The following is a 22748-nucleotide window of genomic DNA, read 5'->3' on the forward strand; positions in this document are numbered from 1 at the left end:
AAGAGGAACATGAGGATAAATGAAGTACACACATCTGAGCTCTCCCTGTTTGATTCCAAGAAAAGGTTTGAAGCAAGCAGCTCACACCATAAAAGGAAGACCTTAAAGGAGTGCTTGGCGATGAGAGAAGTTATGCATGAACCAAACTCAGAGGTGCAACAATTCGATAGAATCACATATATAACGTACAATCAGCACAACGATTCTATTTCACTGAGAATTTAGTCCTGCATACCAATTGCGGTGATAAGACATGATGAAGATCTCAAATTCATGCATCCTCATGACTTACAAGACTTAATTGATGCAAGGTTTCCAAATGACTCCTCAGATGCCGTTGAGCTAGACATGATAAAACAAAGGGCAGCCCTTGTGAAGCGCTTAAAGGAAAGATCTGATAAAAGGAGCAGATGAAGAAGATAACAGAATGGAGCTAATTGATGTGTAATTTGTTTATGTTTATCTTTGTATTTTTGTTTAATTTGTATTTGATGTAAAAGAACTTTAATTTGTAATGCCCACGTGGCAGAATTCCCAATTATGTAATGAAATGACATGTTCTTGAATGATATATATTTTATGTCAGATACATGTGTAACTCTATGCAGGTGTGTTTTGGTGCATTTGAGCTTGTTTCAATCTAGGGGGGAGATTGTTGGGTAGGATTTAAGATAAGGAAGATTGGAATCTTCTCAACCTCCTCAGAAAATGGCTAAGTATGGACTTCGAGCAAGCCTAGACGATCGAGCATGGTTTTACTACTTCGAGCAAGGTCTTTAGAACCTTAAATGGTTGATTCTTCTAAGTGTTAAGGCTACACTTCAACGAGCAAGAGTATTCTTCTATCGAGCATGGATTGTCAATCGAGGAAACAGTTTGATCATACAAGTTTTAACCAAGTGTCACGAGCACAGGATGATCGAGCACATGGGGACACGCATGGATGCAATAAGAAGATGTCACGTGATCAAAGCAAGGACTTTGAGCACAGTTCAGTTCCCGAGCAAGATTTACATCCGAGCATGCTAAAGATTGTTGAATAAGTATAATTGAAGACATCAAGAAGAATGAGCTTGCTCGATGGACTAGTTCGAGCAAAGCATAGACAAATCAAGAAGGATGAAGTCTGCTGGAAGGGAATATCTTCACTGAAGATATTCTAAGTAAATATGCTCGAGGACACTCATCGAGCATACATAGCATAGTGAGTTTGCTCGAGCAAGATTGTTACCTTGCTCGAGGACTCAACACGTGTATTATTTTGTATTTCATTATGTAATGATTAGGAACTTCTAGAAGGAATGTCAGGGTCTATAAATAGGGGTCCTAGGATACCTTTTAGGACACGGATAGACGGACACGGTTTTCCAGACGGAATACAGGCTGGCACACACTGAATACGAAAAACATTTCAAAGAATATTCTCTTTTGTTTTTCCTCGTACAGCCGCCACCCGCCGTCACACAAAACCCTAGACATTCCATTCACTGTTCCATTAATGATGTATTTAATATAGTGAATCTTTGTCTTTGAATGAGCATTTATTGATTATCTATTATTGTTTTGTGTTTGCTATTTACACTCCTTCATTCCCACTCGTTGGATATCCTGATTCCGCAGAGATATTCAACAGGCCTTTTGGGTATTCGAGTCGGTGTGTTCTTGTCAACCTCTAGAAGGTTTCACCCGACACCCGGTCCTAACAATAATTTCAATCACCGCTAAATTTTACGACGAGAAAGATGTTGCATGCAAGTGGATTTACCTAAGATGTTGCAACTAGGGGATGACAACGTTATTTCGGCTTGTTATATATGAATTTCGCTCCTCCATGCAATTCATTCGTCTTCGAGAATCCCTTAACTCTGAAATAATTATGTAAAAAATAATTTAAGAACTTTACCAATTAGGTCACATTTTCAAAACTTAATACAAACCAAAACAACATCAATTATAATAAAATGTTACTAAAAAGCCCATAGAAAACTCAAAAGGAAATTTGTTTTCTTTATAAAAAAAAGAGAAAAAGAAAACCATCAATGGGAATTAAACCCATGACTTTTAATTTCATAGACTACAAACTTTTCCATTGCACCAAGGGGACATTTGGTAAAATTTTGTTTTAAAACAATATTTTAATGATTATAGGCCTCTTGGGAGATTGGGCATGAGTTCGTTGACCTCCTTGACCCCCATTGGACGGACCTGCCTTAAGTAGTCCTGAAACCCATAGATCTATACAAAGAAATCGGATAAATACGTGCTATGGAAACTCAGGATATAACCATGACGCTCGGACCTTGGATTGGGTAGAAAGTATGAAGAACGAGAGAGAAAACGTGTGAAGAGAGAATTACTTCCAAGAGTGTTAAGGAGCTAGGTGAATTGACAAGTCCAATTATATTTATAGGCTTGTCCCTGTACCCCTTAAGGGTTTCCATATAATAAGTACATTCGATGGGTAGGCCAGTTGGCTAGATATAAAATATAAACAAAACGTCAAAATAACGAAAGTAATTACTACATCAACCTATCTAGTTTTAGCCCTACAATCTTCCTCTAGTAGGGATATAAAATGAACCGGACGTCTGTTCGTAAAAAAGTTTGTTTATGTTATCCATTTAATAAACGAACCAGACATGAACAAAAAAATTGCATTCAGTAAACTTAAATGACGAACATGGACAGTGGCCGCGCTCGTTCTATAGTGTTCGTGAATGTCTGGTAGCATCCGGTAATGATTATACCTTTGAAATTAATATGTAATCGTTTATGTTCCTTTGTTCATTAGAGTCGTTTATGCATGTTTGTCCATTACTATTCATTAATGTCTGTTAGTGTTCGTTTGTCCATTAGTGTCCATATTTTAGTGTGTCCTCTAGCGCCCATTAGGTCCGTTAGTGTTCGTTTGTCCATCAGCGTCCATTTACAATATTAGTGAATGGACACAAAAGGACACGGACAAACTCAACTCCTTAATGGACGAACACGGGAACAAATTTTTGTTTGGTAGAGTGTTCATGAACCGCCCGTTTGTACGACAAAAGCTTAATGGATGAACACAAACAAGGTCTCATCCAGTCCGGTTCAGTCCGTTTACAGTCCTGCTAGGCTTTTAGAATAACATATGTCACTCGTTGCTTCAGTCTTTCTCACTGTCTCTAATCTTTCTACAATCCTTGAACTCGAACTCACCACCAAGATACCACTTTTCTTTTGTGTATCATATTCACCATATCATTGAACCTCAAAATGAGCCATGGATCATCATGCAACTTCTTGATGTCATCAGCTCCTTAGCAAACCTCAACATATCATATTCTTCATTAAATCTTTACTCAGAAGATGTGGCCCACGAAGAAATTTTCACAATGACCACAACCTTGGCACAATCAGATGCGATCTAGGCCCCCAACTCGAATTGAAAAAAGACATACCAATTTCACACTGTACGACAATGGTCGTTGAACCGGAAGAAAACTCGAGGAACCATAGCAATATACACAGCTTCGACGAAACTTCTAACCACCTCCGAGGTCGGACCATAAATGATTAGTGGAAGCGAAAGCGAGTATTGCGATTTCTACAAGGTACATAGTCACCAACTAAATAGGGATATTGGAAAAAGTGTGTATTTTTCTTGTTAATCATGACAAAAATAGAGGCACTACTCATAACGAAAGCAGGGGCCGGTTAATGCAAGAGGCCAATAAGGAAGGTATGGAGCTGGTAGAACCAAGGTGCGTAGCCCCAGACGAAAAGTCTTATTCTTCAAAAGTCAAAAGTAGCAGGTCTAGTACTTGGGGAGTAACTCAAATTAGGAGGCCAGCCCCTAATTATTTGTTGCCACTAAATACACGGTAACACTCACTCATGTACTAAACGTAGGGTCAGTCATGAACCTCGTAGGTTTTTTCAAATATAACCAAAAATTGATTATAAAGGTCCTATAGAACGTGTTAGCATTAGTGTAATTGGATTAATTGGTTGACAATGTACCATAATAAACATTAAGTAAGTTAGGGATGTACGGAGTGCATACTTGTTTTAGTTTGTTATGATGTTAAGGGCGAAGCTCCTAACGAACGGGGGTACAGGGTAGCGCCCCTGGTTGCAGGATCCTATGGACGGCAGCCCCTAGCAGGGTCCATAGGACAGAGCCCTTGGCTTCATTAAAAATACATTAGAAAAATGAATTTTATGATTATGTCACACATAATCATAAGTAATTTTGGGCTTTATTGATTAACGTTTAAAATTTGGAAAGAAAACTGCTTGATGCGGTTATCTATAAAGAGATAAAACATTGTTAAATTTTGATCGACATTCTCTTTGGTTCTTCTTCCTCGAGAATTTCATACTAATTTCTTGTACAGTCAGAGTTTTATCTGATTAAAGTATTTTGGAGAACCACCAAAATAACTTTTAATCTGAAATTTATCATACGATTATCTGATTATCCAACTTGCTATTTCAAAATCCCCAAAAGAACCCGATCAATACGAAGTTTTGAACATAAGACCCATATAAGTGAATCAGTCCTACTTATCAAATATCTTATCACCCGGATTGAAGTTATATATCCATAAATCTAGCTTATATTAATTTTCTTTCCCTATCTCTTCATCATTTTTATGTTAAATGATGTATGGTCACACGAATCTCGCTTGGATTATAAGGTTCATGTGTATAAAGTTGTTCCAAAGGAAGTTGAGCAAAAGTCTTAACCAAAGAATCTCGATCAAAGGAGACAAGAATCTTTAACTACCTTGCCTTGACACCAAAGCAATCACCTTTTAACATGAAAAGAATATCCAAACAACATGTTTATAAAGTACATCCCAAAAAACCAAACACAACATATCTTTATTTTATAAACACACGCAAGTTTGCATCCTTGTAGCCAACAAAAATGGCTAATGATATAAGATCGATGGCATCCCTCCTTATGATCCTCAATTTCGCCATGTACATTGCGCTTCTAGGCCTTGGTGGTTGGGCAATGAACCAAGCCATTGATGAGGGGTTCTTCATCGGTATTCGCTCCTTAATCGCTAAATCTTCTTTTATATATATGACTCTTTCAATCAATCAATCAATCATGCCCAGTAAAATCCCACCGACAGCAAAGCTATAAGTAGGGTCTGGGGAGGGTGGGATGTAGGCACACCATACCTCCATCCAATGGAATGAAGAGGTGGCTTCCAGAGAGACCCTCGGCTCTAAGTACATGTGTATGAAGCAAAATAAAGGAAATCAAAGTTTAACAGTTATATACAAACTACTACTAATTATAATAATATTAATAATAAGATCACAGTTTAACAGCTATATAAAAGCTAATAATAATTATAATAATAATAATAATATATGTAAGGGAAATACCATTATGGTATGCGACCTAAATAAATTAAGTCTAAGCCCTAAGGTATTCAATTCTCTCTAAAAATCCTTAACTTTAATTCTACTTCTCCACGAATTCCTATCCTCAACCATGTCCTCAGAGAGGTTTAGGTCTATCAAATCATGCCTAATCCTCTCATCCCAAGTTAATTTCGGTCGTCCTCTACCACTCCTCCCCTCTATAGTAATGTTTTCTACGGATCTAACAGGATTCGTCGTCTGTTTTCTCTTTACATGTCCAAACCATCTCAATCTCCACTCTCTTATCTTGTCTGCTATGTTCGCCACCCCTAATCTCTCGCGAAACACAACGTTTCTTATTCGGTCTAGCCTTATGTGCCCACACATCCAACGTAGCATTCTCATTTCTGCTACCTCCATCTTCCGCACTTGTGCCTTCTTGATGGCCCAACACTCTGTTCCATATAGCATTGCAGGTCTAACTGCCACCCTATAGAATTTTCCCTTTAGTTTAGTCGGGAAACTCTTGTCGCACAATATACCTGTGGCTGCTTTCCATCTACACCATCCTACCTGAACTCGGTGGGTCACATCACTGTCTAATTCCCCATCGCTCTGTACAAATGATCCTAAATACTTGAACTTCGTTACCTGCGGGACCACCTGCCCTTCAATTGTGATATGTGCGTCTTCATTGTCGTTTATCCCACCAAAATCACAGTGGAGGTACTCCGTCTTAGATCAGCTAATCTTTAAACCTTTTGTCTCTAAGGTTGTTCGCCACTCCTCAAGCCTCATGTTTAGATCTTGTTTTTTCTCAGCAAGTAACACAATATCGTCTGCGAACATCATGCACCACGGGAGAGTCCCCTGAATCGACTTTGACAACTCATCCAAGACTACTGCAAAAAGAAACGGGCTCAACGCTGACCCCTGGTGAAGACCTACCTCTACAGGAAAGAAATCAGTATCCCCCACTGGCGCACGGACACTTGTTTCACTCCTGCTATACATATCCATAATTATCTCTATGTATTTCCTGGGCACTCTTCTACCCTCCAAGCACTCCCAGAGCACCTGTCGTGGCACACTGTCGTAGGCCTTTTCTAGGTCAATAAACACCATATGTAGATCACGCTTCTTCTCCCTATACTTTTCCATTAATCTTCTTAGAAGGTGTATTGCCTCTGTGGTGGAACGCCCAGGCATGAAGCCAAATTGGTTGACCGTAACCTGAGTTTCTCGTCTAAGTCTACCCTCAAACACTCTTTCCCATAGCTTCATAGTATGACTTAGTAGTTTGATTCCTCGGTAGTTACCACAACATTGGGCGTCTCCTTTGTTCTTATAGATAGGAACTACAACGCTGCTCCTCCACTGGTCTGGCATCTTACCTGATTTGAGAATACTATTGAACAGAGTAGTTAACCACATGACTCCTTCCTCCCCCAGACACTTCCACACCTCGATGGGTATGTTGTCTGGGCCAACCGCCTTAGACCTTCCCATCCTCCTAAGTGCATCCTTCACCTCTTCTCGTGTGATCCGTCGGCAGTAGCAGTTATTCGATTGTTGTCGTTGAAAGTTTGTGTTGTCATGTTCTTCTTGGAAAGCTCTCCCATTGTTAAAAAGATTGTGGAAGTAGGTTTGCCATCTTAGCTTGATGTCCTGCTCCTTGACCAGTACATGCCCATCTGTATCCTTTATGAACTTCACCGGTCCTAGATCTTGCCTTATACGCTCCCTGGCTTTGGCAATCTTAAACATAGCATGTTCCCCCTCTTTTGTTTCTAGACTTTCATACATCCGTTTATAAGCCGCCTTCTTTGCTTCCGCCACTGCCTTCTTCGCCTCTATCTTGGCCGTTTTGTAGTTGTCCCTCAATTCCACTCGCTCCTCCTCATTCGTGCACCTCATTAGCTCCCTAAAATATCCTTGTTTGTCCCTTATCTTGTCTTGCACTGCGTCATTCCACCACCAAGACTCCTTATGCCCACTTGTCTTTCCTGTTGTGACCCCGAGAGTCTCCTTTGCTACTTGGATGATCTTTGTCTCCATAGCTTCCCATATATGAGTTGAGTCCCCATTTAGTCGAGCCCGCGTATGCAGCATGAGTTTATCCTTAAACGGTAGGAGATTTTCGTCCTTCAAATTTCCCCATCGAATTCTCGGTGTACCTTTCTTCTCTCGAACAGTCAGCTTATTTCTGAAGGCTATATCTGTCACTAGTAGTCGATGTTGAGTCACAACTGCCTCCCCGGGTATGACTTTACAGTCCTTCCACCAACGTCGGTCTCCTTGCCTCATCAAAAGGTAGTCAATTTGCGTGTCGCGTCCGCTACTGCTAAAAGTGATTAAATGAGAATCTTGTTTCCTAAAATAAGAATTTATAATACCTAGGTCATGTGCCACCGCAAACTCTAGAAGATCTGTTCCGGTCTCATTCCTATCACGAAAACCGAAACCCCCATGTACGGCTTGAAAACCATCGTTAGCCTTACCAATGTATCAATTAAAATCACCTCCTATGCAAATCCTCTCCCCCCTAGGTATGCCCTCTACCACTGCGTCTAGGCAATCCCAAAATTCTCTCTTTTCCTGATCCCCTAGGCCTACATGGGGCGCGTAGGCGGAGACTACTGCCACTACTTCCTCTCCTAGTACTAATTTCAACACCATAATCCTGTCATTATGTCTTATCACCTCCACCACACTAGTGTGTATTTCCTTAGCCACTAGAAATCCCACTCCATTCCTAGCTCCATCAGACCCCGAGTACCACAACTTATACCCATTACACTCAGCCCCTCTATGTCCTTTCCACTTAGTCTCCTGGAGGCATGCTATCTGAACCCTACGTCTTTTAAGCACATCTACCAATTCTAGCAACTTACCATTTAATGTTCCTACATTCCAAGAAGCCAAACGAAATATACGCTCCCTATCTTTACTCTTTCCTACACCCCTCGTTTCAGGACATGGTCTCAAGTAATAGTCATGGTTCCTACGCTCTATGGTTGCAACTAAACACACAAACACAAGCAATAGAACACCAAATCAATAATAATAATAATAATAATAATAATAATAATAATAATAATAATAATAATAGTAACAAAAACTAATAATAATAATAATAGTGTGTAGCAATAACAATAATAGTCAAGAGATCTTAAAATGAAAATAAACTCCAAAGATCCGGATCACGTATGTTCTAATGATAATAATAATAATAATAGTGAGAAAGGAACGAGTATACCGTGAAGATGATGAAGGTAGATACAGCTCAACGGCAGCCAGGTTACAAGAAACCCTCGTTTATCAAAACCGGGAGAACACCGAGATATAACGAATCGAGCTAGACAACACAACAAGGTGAACCAACAATTCCGGCGACTTTTACGGCGGCCGTGGGTGCTGACGCAGCGGCAGCAGCGGCAGGAGGCGGCGCGACAGCAGATCCGGCAAGCTGTGAGATCGGCGGACAGGAGTGGCATCACACACCAGTGGTAGCAGCAAATAGATGAATTCCGGTGGCTGCAGCTCGTCGAAAATGGCGGCGGCGCGTTGGAAAAACAAACAGCAGTCGGTGGCAGTAGCAAATGACAGCACCGGCGGCTCAAGAGGGTTGCGGTGGTGCTTGCGGTGGTTAGGGAGTAGCGACGGCAGCAGGGAGGTGGTTAGGGTGATCCATGGACTAGTAAAACGAATAATTGAAGCAATATTCCACACAAATATGTAAATAGGTCCAACGTTGGAGTTACCGGCTCATTTCTCACCGATATACTTCCCAATTGGAAATGCAGCCACTGGTTTCTTTGTGATATTTGCTTTGATCGCGGGTGTTGTTGGGGTCGCCTCATCTATTTCAGGCTTCGACGTTATGCGTTCGTCTGAACACGCCGGTGCAGCTTCTGCTGCTGTTATTGCATGGGCACTAACTATGCTTGCCATGGGGTATTAATTCAATCTTATGTACATGATTTCATTAAAATAATAAATTATGCAATTTTCTTCCTTTATTATTTTTAAATTTTTGAAACTTATATACTAAATATGTTATTAATGCATGGGCGGCAGATTTGCATGGAAGGAAGTCGAGCTTGAAGGCAGTAGAAATGCAACGCTGGTAAGTTATTTTGAAGGCAAATATTTAACTTTGGGAAAATCACATAAAAGCGATTTCCAAGCTGATATCCAAAAAGCTCATGGCTCGAGCCTGTTTGATATCTGCTCGTTTGTAAATAAGTGAAGCCCGAGCCAAGTTAGGCTTGCTTATTAGGTTACTCTTTAGTTGGCTCGCTTGTTTGACTCGTGTTATTTACCCAAACTATATAAATTATAAAAAAGGGTTATATATAGCCAAATTAGAACCCACAGTCCCACAATATATAAATTATAACCTAACTAAGATAAAGCCTTTTAATTATATTAATTACACTAGAAAACTATAGCCAAAATTATGCACAAGTTAATTTTTATTCTTTTCATGTATAAAAGAATATAACATTTAAAAAACAATCGAGCTGACTCGAGCCTTTAGATAAGCCGAGCTTAAGCTCAACATTTCAGCTCATTTCGATAAACGAGTCGAACTGAGCCTAGTTGGCTCAATCCGACCCCGAACCAACCTGGAAGTTATGATTCTTTTACAACCCTAGACTTCACCAATTAATATTGAAGGGGGCAAAAACCGAAAAAATATGACAATAACATAATAACATATCATATCCTGTTTCTTTTATACTTGACAATTTATATTGTAATTATAATCTTGTCACGTCCTATGATATTCTAATATTTTCAAATGTATTATACAGAAAACCATGGAGGCATTTACGATTATCCTTTCAGTTACTCAATTCCTATACACGCTTGTTCTTTACGGATGATGAACTGAAGTCACGATATTCTTGAATATTTTACTTGTTTAGTAGGTTGTTTATTTATTTGTGATTGTATATACCAAGCTATGATTGGATGACTGATTATATTTGTATTATTTGTAAAACTTCAAAATCTCATACAATTGGATTCTGTTTGACTGAGTGAGGTAGAGATTCTAATTCGTTTGACTAGATTAATTTAATCTAATTTATTTTGACATTATACGAGTTTAGCCATAGATTGTAGGGGTTAATATAGTTTTATTTGCGTTGATTTTATACGAGTTTAGCCGTTGGTTGCATGATTGTTTTGTATAATTTGTATAAAAACTCCCCAAATTGTCAAAGCCCATGCTTATTGCTCCATGGTTTCTTTCTCCTCCTTCAAGTATTGTGCTAATTTCCCTTTTAATTTTCCATTTACAACAATTTTTCTTCATATCTCCGTTGTTTGTTTCACATAAATGATGTTTCATCACTTCTTGATTACTTCATATGACTTGCTTCTCACGTCTTACTTCGCACGGCTTGCTTCAATTGCATCATAAGACTGATTTTCAATTTCTCCTTGTCTAGGCACACTAAAAGTGCAGGTTCATCTTCTTATGTTTCGACTAAACGTGACTCAATATTCTTATGTTCCCTATTTGGACATTCGCACAAGTTTCCCACTTGTGTAGCATGTGATTTGGGACATATCTTTTATACCCATTGTGGACGTACTGCTCGTTACCGTTTCTTGGTGGCTTGCTGTCAGCTCTTTCTGACTCATATTGGCGTGTCCTTCCCCTCTATATTGATAATTGCTCCTGCCTCAGCCTCGTGAAGGGTGGAATCTACCTCGTCCCATGATTTCCTAAGTGTTGTCCACGACTCAGATTATTGTCACGATGTGTGAACAAGAGTTTTTCTTTCTTGAATTATATTCTTTCTCCAAATTAAGTTTTCAATCTTCCAATTGCTTCGCCTAGAGTCATAATATCAGAATATTGTTCAACTGATGCAACCATTTAAAGGAACCTGTCGGGTACAGAGTTTAGCAGTTTCCATACTAACATTGGTTCGTTAAATGCTGATTCAAGGACTTTTGCCCTATAATATTTTTGAAACATGTAAGTATAGACGACTTTAAACATATTATACACGAATGTGGTTGCAGCGTGACAGCTTGAAAAGAGTTTCAAGCAAGAGAGATCATAATGACAATTATGAGAAAGTGGCTTGCAGCATGGGTGGCATGCAACAAGCATTGAGCAACCGACAAGGAGATTTTTTAAACAAGATTGAAAGAGTTATGATCTTTGAAAATTTTCAAATAAGGAATGGAAAGAGTTTCCAATAGAGTTCCTAGATATCATCATGAGTAGGTTTTGAAAATGGTATTTTCCTTGTAATCTAATGTTGTTATTTAATTAAGCAAAACAATAAGGGGTACACTGGAATTTAATCCGAAGTTTAGTGAGAGTCATATGTGGTCGAGTTGGGACTTGTTCCCTTATGTAAGAAGTTGACATCTCTAGGCCCCTTGTTGATTCAAACTATTGTAAATGAACTCTTGTGCTCAAACTAGAAGTTTGATTAGACCATTTTAAATTTCGACCAGGAAAATGAAAATTAAACATTGTATGAAAATAAACGCGATCCATGTCTCAATGTTCAACGGGATGTCTATTACAGAAATATAGCCAACGAATAACCACTACTATGACGAATACTTATGAAAGGATGTTTAGACTCATCAAGAATAATGGACTTCTTGAAACGTCATACCATGAGAGAGTAGTGAGATGCAGCTAGACGTTCATCATTGTCTGTGTCAACAGATAAGGCGTAACTCATTAAATATATTTTGGTCAATCAATCGGTTTAAGTTGGTGTGTAATCCAGATCCGAGATGAGAGCTTCGATGCGCACATGCACTTAATTTCATCGGGGAGAAGATTTCTAGAAGAAATATCTTTAACTATAAATATAACATTTGTTTTCTTTGTTTGTGTGTGTTTCTCTGGTGTAATCAACCAACAACGGGAGCTCACCTTATGTGGAATCGGTTCATTTAATATATTGCACATCTTTTAATAACAAAAAAAAAAAACAAGTCCACTTTCTCTCTCTATTTTATCTTCTCTCCTTCTTACCATTTATAGTAAATAATTACAATATCCGAGATCCGGGTGTTTTTAGTGATTTCTGCTAACTAACTGTTATTAGGTTTTCGAGTTTTAGCGTTTCGGGTCGAGTTCAAGTAAACCAAAAAGGAGTTTTTGGTTCTGACTCGTTAGAGCAATTTCGTGTGCTAGATCAAGTCACTGTCTCGCGGTGTCTCAATTGGTTGTCTGCACAAGTAGATAAGATAAATGTTTCTATCTAATCTATATGTTTTTTTGTATTCACAACTGAGCACATGGAGTGAGTTCTTGAGTGAATTGGTCAAGAACGGTTGGTACACAGTATGCAGGAAGGCACGGAAGCTACCGTTTCTAGAATGCAAGCAAGCTAGTGACTCTCCTAGTAGTGAAGAAAGGGGCATTCGGGAAGCGACTAGTATCGGAGCAGTAGCAACTTGAAATTCGAATACCAAAGACGAAGGAATTCCCCACTTTCTAATGCAATACAGCAAAGCTTAGTCTTCCACCGTTGCTTAGTTTTTTTTTTCCCCTCAAAAAATGCATATGTGAAATCCAACAATACATATAGCTTTGAAGATCAAGTTCTCTTCCAAAAAGATAAGCGGCATGAAGGATTTAGAAGATATGAACATGCTTTAAGCCAATTGAAACAAACGCTTGAAAGTTTGGTGATATCAAGTCTAAGCAAGAATGATGCATAAACACATTTGAAGAGAGAAATCAGATGATAAATGTGTCTCCAAGATGTATAAATATAAAGAAGCAATATGTAGTAACTATGCATAAGATATATCACAACGTCTAAAGATGGCAAGTTTAGCGAGCATAGTGGTTTAACTAAAAAGGATGACACATCATTGCCACATAAGCACGGGACCCTCACTCACTTTTAATAACTTTTGAGTGTAATGGTTTAACAATTGATTTAAATAAATAAACTAAAAAACAAAAGCATGAATCTGATTGATGAACTGAAGACGACCATGCTCAGGAGTCCCTGACACTCGCTAACAACAAGGCGCTGGTGCACCTTGGCGCCCCCACCTTCACCCTTCATAATGGTGTTTAACTCTTTTCAAGCTGATGTGGAGTGGGGTTTAACGCCCACTTCAGTTTCATAGATATGCCCTATTAATAAATGCATGAACTTGTTAGATGAACTACAAGAAATGCAAGATAGAGCTACTTACCATATGATGAACTTAATAAAATCTTCTTGATAAAGTTTTAAAAATGAAGAGTGAATGGGGAATGGGCCCTTCTACCTATGATTAGCTATTAACAAGTTAATTTGCTCAATCTATTATTTTCTGTGCTAAGGGAAGGATGATACAAGTTTGTTACAAAGAACAGGGTTTGGGATTTCGAGTTTAAGTTTCAATGGGCTCAGTGTGGTCTCGAATTTTACCCAACTAAAACTTCCCATGTTAAACCACTAAGACTTAACCATAGGTGTGTTATTATTATTTTTTTTATTTGTATTATTATTATTATTATTAACATTTTTTTTTGTCTAAAAGCTAAAAGGTGTTCCAATAGAGGTTGAGCTAAGGTCACAACCTAAGTATCTCTGAGTCAATAATATTAATGTACCTTTCCTTGAAATCAAATTAAAGCAACCACCTTTAACAAGAAAAGAATCCCCAAACCACATGTTTTTAAACATCTAAAAAAACAAACATCATATCGATCATTATCTTAATTAACACACCGGTTTATGTTTTTGTAGCCAACATAAATGGCTAATTATATGGGATCCACTGCACCCATCTTTATGATCCTAAATTTCTCCATGTACGCCACTCTTCTAGGCCTCGGTACTTGGGCAATGAACCGAGCCATTGACGATGGGTTCATAATCGGTATAATTGTCTCCTTAAACCCTAAATCTTTTATAACTGTTTGTTTTCTCTAACATTGTTTGTTTGTGTTGTAAATAGGTCCAACGTTGGAGTTACCGGCTCATTTTTCACCGATATACTTCCCAATGGGAAATGAAGCAACCGGTTTCTTTGTGATATTTGCTTTGATCGCTGGTGTTGCTGGGGTCGCATCGACTATTTCAGGCTTTGACATCATGCGTTCGTCTGATAACCGCACTGGGGTGGCTTCTGATGCTATTATTGCATGGGCATTAACTATGCTTGCCATGGGGTATTTATATCTTCATTAATATTTGCAATTTTCTTTTTTCTTTTTTTTCTATTGTTTTGAAAATTATTGGATCTTAATTATGTACTAAAGAGGTTGTAATTATATGGGCAGGTTTGCATGCAAAGAGTTCGATCTTGAAGGCAGAAATGCAAAGCTGGTAAGTTATATTGAAGGCTAATATTTACTTTGGGGAAGTTTTTACATATATGAATTAAATTAATCCATAACTAAAGCCCAACATTTTATAGTCCAAATTATGTTACAACTAAAATTTTTGTTTTTATGTATATCAATACATATAAAAATACAAAATTTAAAATATTAATTTATAGAATAAATGAGTTAACTCGATGAGTCATGAGTCGATCGAGCTCAGCTTAAGCACGATATTTTAGCTTGCTAAGGTAAACAAACTCGACCGAGCCCAAACATGAACCCAACTCGGTTCACTAAAATAGCCATTTGACTTCAAGTTCATTTCTCAAAAGACATTAAACCAATCGTAGCAGGATCATAATTTTGGTTACATATACAATAAGCATATGATGTTATTTCACATGTAATTTACAGAGAACAATGGAGGCATTTACGGTTATCCTTTCAGTTACTCAATTCATATATACAGTTGCTCTTCACCAATGATGAACCGAAGGAGCTATTCTTAAATTATTTTTTATTTATATATATATTTTTGTTTTGTGATTATATATTTTAAGGGATGATTTTATGATTGATTGTATATGCATGATTTGTAAAACTTTAATATATAACACAATTGGCACTTGTGATGTTCTTATAAAAGGTTTAAATGGGGGCTTAGTCTTGCAAGAATAACCATGTAACAAAAAGACTTATAAGCGTGTACATTCATCAACATATATATATGGGAAAGGTTACCCATGTAGAACACGGGTTGCTTGTTGTCCGAGTTGCCAACAACCTAAACTGCCCTATTATCATAACAGAAACACTGAAGCAGTTTGAGAAAGCAACATAGTTTGTGAGTCAAGTACATTCATCAACATAGAAAAAAAGCTTACTTGTAGTCCAAGTTACCAATGGTCTGAGGTACAAAGGTAAAGCAATAGAAAACGCTAATTCAAACCCGGACTTGCTTATTGATCGCTAGAGCACCGGTCTTCAATCTCGAGCTCCAATGGCTTCACCTCTTCCAAAATCGTCCAAGAGCAGTTACTTTGACGGTTGGGGGTAAGTTATGGCGTCTATGGTTTGAAAAATAACTTAAATAGGCTTTCCATAAATTTTTAGCCGACATACAGGTCCTCCGCGCGTCGCGGGGGACTCCTTCTTTCCATGCTCGTAGCTCGTCCGATGTAGGTAGCTAGTTGTAAAGTTTTGTTGATCGAACTCTTAAACTGATTACAGAAATTAAGGCTAAACGAACCCTTAGATGAAAGAAGCAATTACAACTCAGAACTTTAAACAAAATACAATTGTGAATAATGGTATGTAGAACAAAACCCTTCACTGATTGAAGTTGTATGTTGCAGTAGCCTTGATGGCGACTTGTACTCAAGGCCTAACAAGAGTCGAATGCTTTGATAATAAGGAGAGAATATAGGTTATTGTTGCTTGAACGAGACTGCTATTTGTAGTCGAGACCCCTTAATCAAAAATGGTAAAGATTGGAAATTCCCTAATTGCAGGACGCGTCATTCCATAAATGTGAGAGAGCCGTTTGATCTTTGTGGAAGACTGACTTCTTTGTGATATGGATCCAGCCTTATAATCTCAAGTAGCTCAATAGTCCAACGAGAGTGGCCCATTATGCAAAACATAAACAAGGAAAAAACAAAAAAAGAAAAATTATTAGAATTAAATTGATAATTTTAACACCCTCCCTCGATTTAATTCCCAAATAAGTTTATTAACCCAAGTTTGTCATAGAGATAGTTATGTTGTGAAACACCAAGACCTTTAGTGAAGATATCGGCTGGTTGTTCGGTTGTATCAATTTTATTTATTTTAAAAGTTCCTGCCATAACTCTTTCTCTTAAGAAAAATAGGTCAACCTCAAAATGTTTGGTTCTTTCGTGAAAGACAGGGTTTACAGAAATCAAGATAGCAGCATTATTATCACAATGGAGATTTACAGGAAGGGAGTAACTGACCTAAAGATCATTAAGAACTTTTAGAATCCAAACAAGTTCTCCTCCTGTTGTGTTGAGAGCTCTATACTCGGCTTCGGCTGATGAGCGAGACACGGTGCTTTATTTTTTACTCTTCCATGAGATTAAGCAGTCGCCCAAGTAGACACAATATCCGGTTACAGATCTACGGGTGGTTAAGCATTTTCCCCAATCCGAGTCTGAGAATCCTTTTAGTTCAAAGTTGGTTCCCTTTTTATAAAAAATGCCTTTACCGGGGCTTGTCTTAAGGTAACTTAGTAACCTTAAGGCAATTTGCAAGTGCGAGTTGAGAGGTTTATGCATGTATTGACTAAGACATTGAACCGTATAAGAGATATCAGGTCGGGTTAATGTTAGATAAATGAGTTTCCCGATTAGAGCCTGATATATAGTTACATTTTGAAGTAAAAAATCATTTTTGTCATGATTTGTTTCATAAAAAAATTGAGTATTCTGTTCCAACGGATTTCCCACAGGTTTACATCCTAATAGCCCAAATTCAAATAAGAGATCCAAGCAATATTTCCTTTGATTTAGGCACAAACCAGACTCGGTTTTAATGACTTCAATACCTAAAAAATACTTTAGTTTCCCCAAATCTTTAATCATAAACCTTTGATTCAGTTTGTGTTTTATGTTATTGATTTCAGTTTCACAATTTCCTGTTATGATTATGTCATCAACATAAACAAGAAGAACAACGATCTTTGAATCAAAGGTTTTTATAAATAGGGAAAAGTCATTTTTGCTTTGTTTAAAGCCAAACCCAAGAAGGGTGGAAGTTAGTTTTTCATTCCATTGCCTAGGGGCCTGTTTTAGACCATATAAGGACTTTACTAACTTGCACACTTTTCCATTCTCAAAAGTAGACCCAACCCCTTCAAGAATAGTCATATAGACATCCTCATTTAGTTCCCCATATAGAAAAGCATTATTAACATCTAATTGGAAGAGGTTCCAGTTAGATTGCACAGCAAGAGCAATTATGGTTCTAATGGTCACCATTTTAACAATCGGGGAGAAAGTTTCATCAAAATCAAGACCCTCCTTTTGACTATACCCTTTTGCAACAAGTCTAGCTTTATAGCGTTCAATTTCACCATTTGACTTGAATTTGATCTTATAGATCCATTTACATCCTATTGCTTTTTGGTTTCTTGGTAAGTCAGTTATTTCCCATGTGTTGTTTCTAATTAATGCTTCTATTTCACTATTCATAGCATCTACCCAATTGATGTCTTTACATGCTTCCTGATAAGATTTAGGTTCAACACGTTTGTCAAGTAAGGAGAGAAAGCAGAAATTTTGGGCGGACAATTTAGCATAGTTAACATATTTTTCTATACCATATTTCACTTTTCCCTCAGCCACGTAATCATTGTATCTCCTAGGTAAGGAACTTGGTCTACTAGATCTACGGTTGAAATCCGATGTTGCAGTTTGGGAGCCCTCAGAGGAGTTTAAATTTTCCATAATATCTTCATTGGAAGTTGCAAAATTAATAGGATTGCGATCATCTTGGGTTGCTCCTGTTGGATCGGCTAGGTTCAATGCCTCAACATTGCCGGTGGGTTCACTAGTTAAGTTAGGACCATTAGGATCCTCACCGGTTGGTTGCATCGATCTACTAGCTGTATTTTTGCCAGTATCAACAGGATTTTCAAGATTATCATTGATTCTATTAAGGTTGCCATCATCCTTAGATCCCTCCTCATCATCATTGGGCAAAAAAATTTTTGTCTCAGAGTTTTTTACTGAAAAACATTCATCAAAAAAGTTTAAACTATTTAGGTTTTCATTGTTTGGTAGATCATTTTTATTTATGAGAGGAAAAGAGTTTTCATAAGATTCAACATCCTTGAGAGGAAAATAGTTTTCATAAAATTTGACATCTCTTGAGTAAAATACTGATCTGTCATCAAGAGATATCAGTTTATACCCCTTTTTTTCAAACGAATACCCAATAAAAATGCATTTGGAAGCTCTGCTTTCAAATTTTGATTTAGGATTTAAATTTGTCGCAAAACAAAGACAGACAAAAACTCTGAGATGTAAAAGAGGAGGTTTTTTTCCAAACAACAATTCAAACGGTGTCTTTCCATTTAGCACTGATGAGGGAGTCCTGTTAATTAGATAGGTGGCAGTTAAAACACATTCAGACCAAAGGTTTAACGGAACTCTACTCTGAAATAACAAGGATCTAGCAACATTTAAAAGATGTCTATGTTTCCTCTCAACAATTCCATTTTGTTGAGGGGTGTAAACACAGGTAGTTTGATGAAGTATTCCATTGGATTTTAGAAATAACTCGACTTCTTTGTTTACAAACTCGGTGCCATTATCAGTTCTAAAACATTTTATTTCTTTTGTAAACTGAGTTTTTAAGAGTTTAACAAAGCTTTGAATATTAAAGGTTACTTCATCCTTAGACTTAAGCATGTAAACCCAGACACATCTAGAATAGTCACCACAATTGTTAAAAAATATTTGAACCCATCCCTGCTAGTGACTCTGAGAGGACCCCATAAATCAAGGTGTATTAAATCTCCAACATTTTTTGATTTATGTTCACTTAGTGGAAACGGTTCTCTAGTTTGTTTAGCTCTATGGCAGGTTTCACAGGGTATGGACATATTTGTTTGACTAAGATTAAGACTCAGATCATGTTTTAAAACATTTAGAACTTGGTGAGAGGGATGATCAAATCTAGCATGCCACAAGTTCATATTTTCTTTGGTAGGACCTAAGCTGTTATCACACATGAAAGTACTTGGAACATTGTTCCCAAAAAAATACAGGCCATTCACCTGTTTACCAGTCATTAGCACCTTCGTGCGGGCTAGGTCCTGAATTAAACAATCGAATTCATTAAACCAACATCCTAATTTGCTATCTTTAACAATCGAAAGAAGGTTAGCACAATATTCAGGGACAACAAGAACATCGCACAGGATAATTCCTTCAGCAATTTTAAGTTTACCAATAGAGGTAATCTTAGCTTTGGTTCCATTGGGGTGGTCAATAAACATGCCAAAATCAGACACATCGTTAAGATCAAACATTGATATGTCTGACACAACCATGTGTTGATTGGCTCTAGAGTCAATTATCCACCCTTTAGGATTGTTATTACTAAAATTTAAAGTGCCAGCAAAAATTGACCCACAACTAGTAAATTGACAATTACCTGACATGTTGCAGCTTCCTTGGTCCACGTTGATAGGCTCATTAATTAATGACATGAGTTTGTCAAACTGGTCAGTAGTAAACTGTTGGGGAATGCTAACATTTTTTGAAGTGTCATTAGAAGCACAATTGGTTTTAGCCTTTATTTTTCCCTTATAGTTTGCAGGATACCCAACTATTTCATAACATCTTTCAACTTCGTGGCCAATTTTATTGCAATATGTACATTTTAAATGAGCATTTTTTGAAACGGGTTTTTTTGAATTGTTAACTTTGGCAACAAAGGCAACTGGTTGAGTTTTATTAGATGAGGCTATCCCCCTATGAGATTCTTCCCCTGAGATGAGAGCAAAGGCTGCTTTTACAGAGGGCAAAGGATCCTTTGCTAGTATAGAAGATCTCAAGGGTTGATAGCAATCATCCAACCCCATTAAAAATTGCATTAGACGAATATTTTGATTGAACTTTGTTGTTTTTTCCTCAGCCTCACAAATGCAGTGAGGTAATTCACTTAAAGAGTCAAATTGCCTCCATAAGGAGGTCAATTTGTGATAGTATTAAGAGACGTTTAAGCCATTTTGTTTAAGAAAGCAAATTTGTTGATGCAATTTAAAAATAGCTTAACCATCTATTTTTGAGTAAGTTTCTTTTAGTTCATTCCACACTTCAAAAGCATTTTTTGAAAAAACTTGACCAATGAACTGATCTTCTGAAATAGAATTGAGTATCCAAGACAGAACTACAGAGTTGCATCTATCCCATTGACGGGCTAAGACCGTATTAGTGGTAGATTTAACACAAGTTTTATCGACAAAGCCAAATTTGTTTTTAACATTTAAGGCAAGTTCCATAGCATTAGCCTAAACATTATAATTTTCAGTTCCCGTTAGTTTAATATTCACGATTGTCAAAACACCGGTGTCACTAGCATGTAGATAAAGAGGGTCACCAAAGTCAAGACTACTGATTAAAATTGTAGCAGTTTTATTGGCATCACCCATTTCTTAACTCTCACACCACCCACACAAAATAAACTTGATTAGGGAAAAAATTGGGCACACTTATGATAAGGAACAGGAGAAAGAAAAAGATGCAGCGGAAACAACAAAAAAAAAATACAGATATAATCAAGTAACAGCAAGGTAGATATATAAACACGTAATCCTTAAAGATGCCTAATGCAAAAGGAACAAGTAAAGTTTTGTTGATCGAACTCTTAAACTGATTACAGAAATTAAGGCTAAACGAACCCTTAGATGAAAGAAGCAATTACAACTCAGAACTTTAAACAAAATACAATTGTGAATAATGGTATGTAGAACAAAACCCTTCACTGATTGAAGTTGTATGTTGCAGTAGCCTTGATGGCGACTTGTACTCAAGGCCTAACAAGAGTCGAATGCTTTGATAATAAGGAGAGAATATAGGTTATTGTTGCTTGAACGAGACTGCTATTTGTAGTCGAGACCCCTTAATCAAAAAAGGTAAAGATTGGAAATTCCCTAATTGCAGGACGCGTCATTCCATAAATGTGAGAGAGCCGTTTGATCTTTGTGGAAGACTGACTTCTTTGTGATATGGATCCAGCCTTATAATCTCAAGTAGCTCAATAGTCCAACGAGAGTGGCCCATTATGCAAAACATAAACAAGGAAACAACAAAAAAAGAAAAATTATTAGAATTAAATTGATAATTTTAACACTAGTCTTCCCATTTCTACTTTCCACATTTACCTTTAGAGGGCCCATATATTCCAATATTCCATGACAAAAACATTGGTTAGGTTGCTGCCGTTTTTGACCATCAACCTGCAAGACTCAGTAGAAACTTTACGATCATCATCATGGTATCAAGTCCCGAATCGACAGTCAAACACGAATTAACGAATACTCTCGTTTATATTAATCAGAAATATAACTCAAAAAACTGATTACAACTCTCAAACCCCAACTCGGTTTGACTTTTGATGAACCCTAACTTGGTTGTATCAACTTCATCAAATCTATAATGTCGTAACCATAACTTAGTTTATATAGACTAACCTAACTTGCTAGCCAAGACATTATCAAATATAATAAAACCCTTTTAATTCTTGGGTTGAGCCTCACACTCGGGCCAAACAACAATTGAGCCAACAATCACCCCCCCCCCAATTGTTGTACCCGACCCACCTCCTAATTTCCAACTCGAAATTGGCGGGTCTTTAACTTCACGCTTGTCATCCTTTTCTTGATTCTTCCGATGCTTTTCTAAATCTCTTACAATGTTCTTTGGGTTCCACTTAGCTTGAACAACACTTGCTTTGTTTGATCATTAGACGCCTTTCCTTGGGCCTGAATCACTTTTTTGACCACGCGTTTAGTTTCTTGAACACTCTTCTTTGGACTTTGAATTTTGGAACTTGGATCTTTGATTGTAATCTGACTCGTACTCAGCTTGTCTTCTTTCAGTCCAATTCTTCGAAGATCCCGACCTGCAAAATTCTTCATTCCAATGCTAGCTCGTTTACCGGGACTTGCTATCTTGAGGCTAATTTTGTACAATCGGTTCTTGGTCCTTATCACCTTCATCAAAAGCTTATTGTATCATCTTTAATGGTTAGCAAATCGTGTTTCATGTTAATCTTGCATCCACCTTCCGTTGCTTGACCAAGACTATATTGCACTGTAGGCTCGGGATGTAATAGGCATCGGTCAACAGGCGGTGCTCCCATATCTTTCCTTCAATTAAGACCAACCCTTTTCCCCAAATATCAATACAAGATTCATCTCCAAACTTCACCTTTCCCATGACTTGTTCATTCATTTCATAAAAATACGCCTTATTCCCGTCATGTAATAAGATGCTCCGTTGTCGAGATACCAAACATCTTTTTCCAT

General features: G+C 37.6%; 2 protein-coding genes across 2 annotated transcripts; both read left to right on the forward strand.

The window, feature by feature from the left end:
- The first annotated feature begins 4710 nt into the window (after positions 1-4710).
- Positions 4711-10272, forward strand: LOC143624748 (membrane protein PM19L-like). The gene is made up of 4 exons (XM_077095299.1): positions 4711-5036; positions 9111-9321; positions 9445-9493; positions 10185-10272. The coding sequence occupies exons 1-4, from the start codon at positions 4913-4915 to the stop codon at positions 10254-10256; spliced, it is 456 nt and encodes a 151-aa protein (XP_076951414.1). The 5' UTR covers positions 4711-4912; the 3' UTR covers positions 10257-10272.
- A 3818-nt stretch (positions 10273-14090) lies between these two features.
- Positions 14091-15175, forward strand: LOC143624781 (membrane protein PM19L-like). Its single transcript, XM_077095318.1, has 4 exons — positions 14091-14241; positions 14320-14533; positions 14645-14690; positions 15104-15175. Exons 1-4 carry the CDS (start codon positions 14118-14120, stop codon positions 15173-15175), a joined length of 456 nt encoding a protein of 151 aa, XP_076951433.1. The 5' UTR covers positions 14091-14117.
- Positions 15176-22748: the final 7573 nt, after the last annotated feature.

Source organism: Bidens hawaiensis, unplaced genomic scaffold (assembly GCF_021521415.1).
Source record: "Bidens hawaiensis isolate Kalapana, Puna unplaced genomic scaffold, B.hawaiensis_p1.1 tig00003961_1, whole genome shotgun sequence".
Taxonomy (NCBI): domain Eukaryota; kingdom Viridiplantae; phylum Streptophyta; class Magnoliopsida; order Asterales; family Asteraceae; genus Bidens; species Bidens hawaiensis.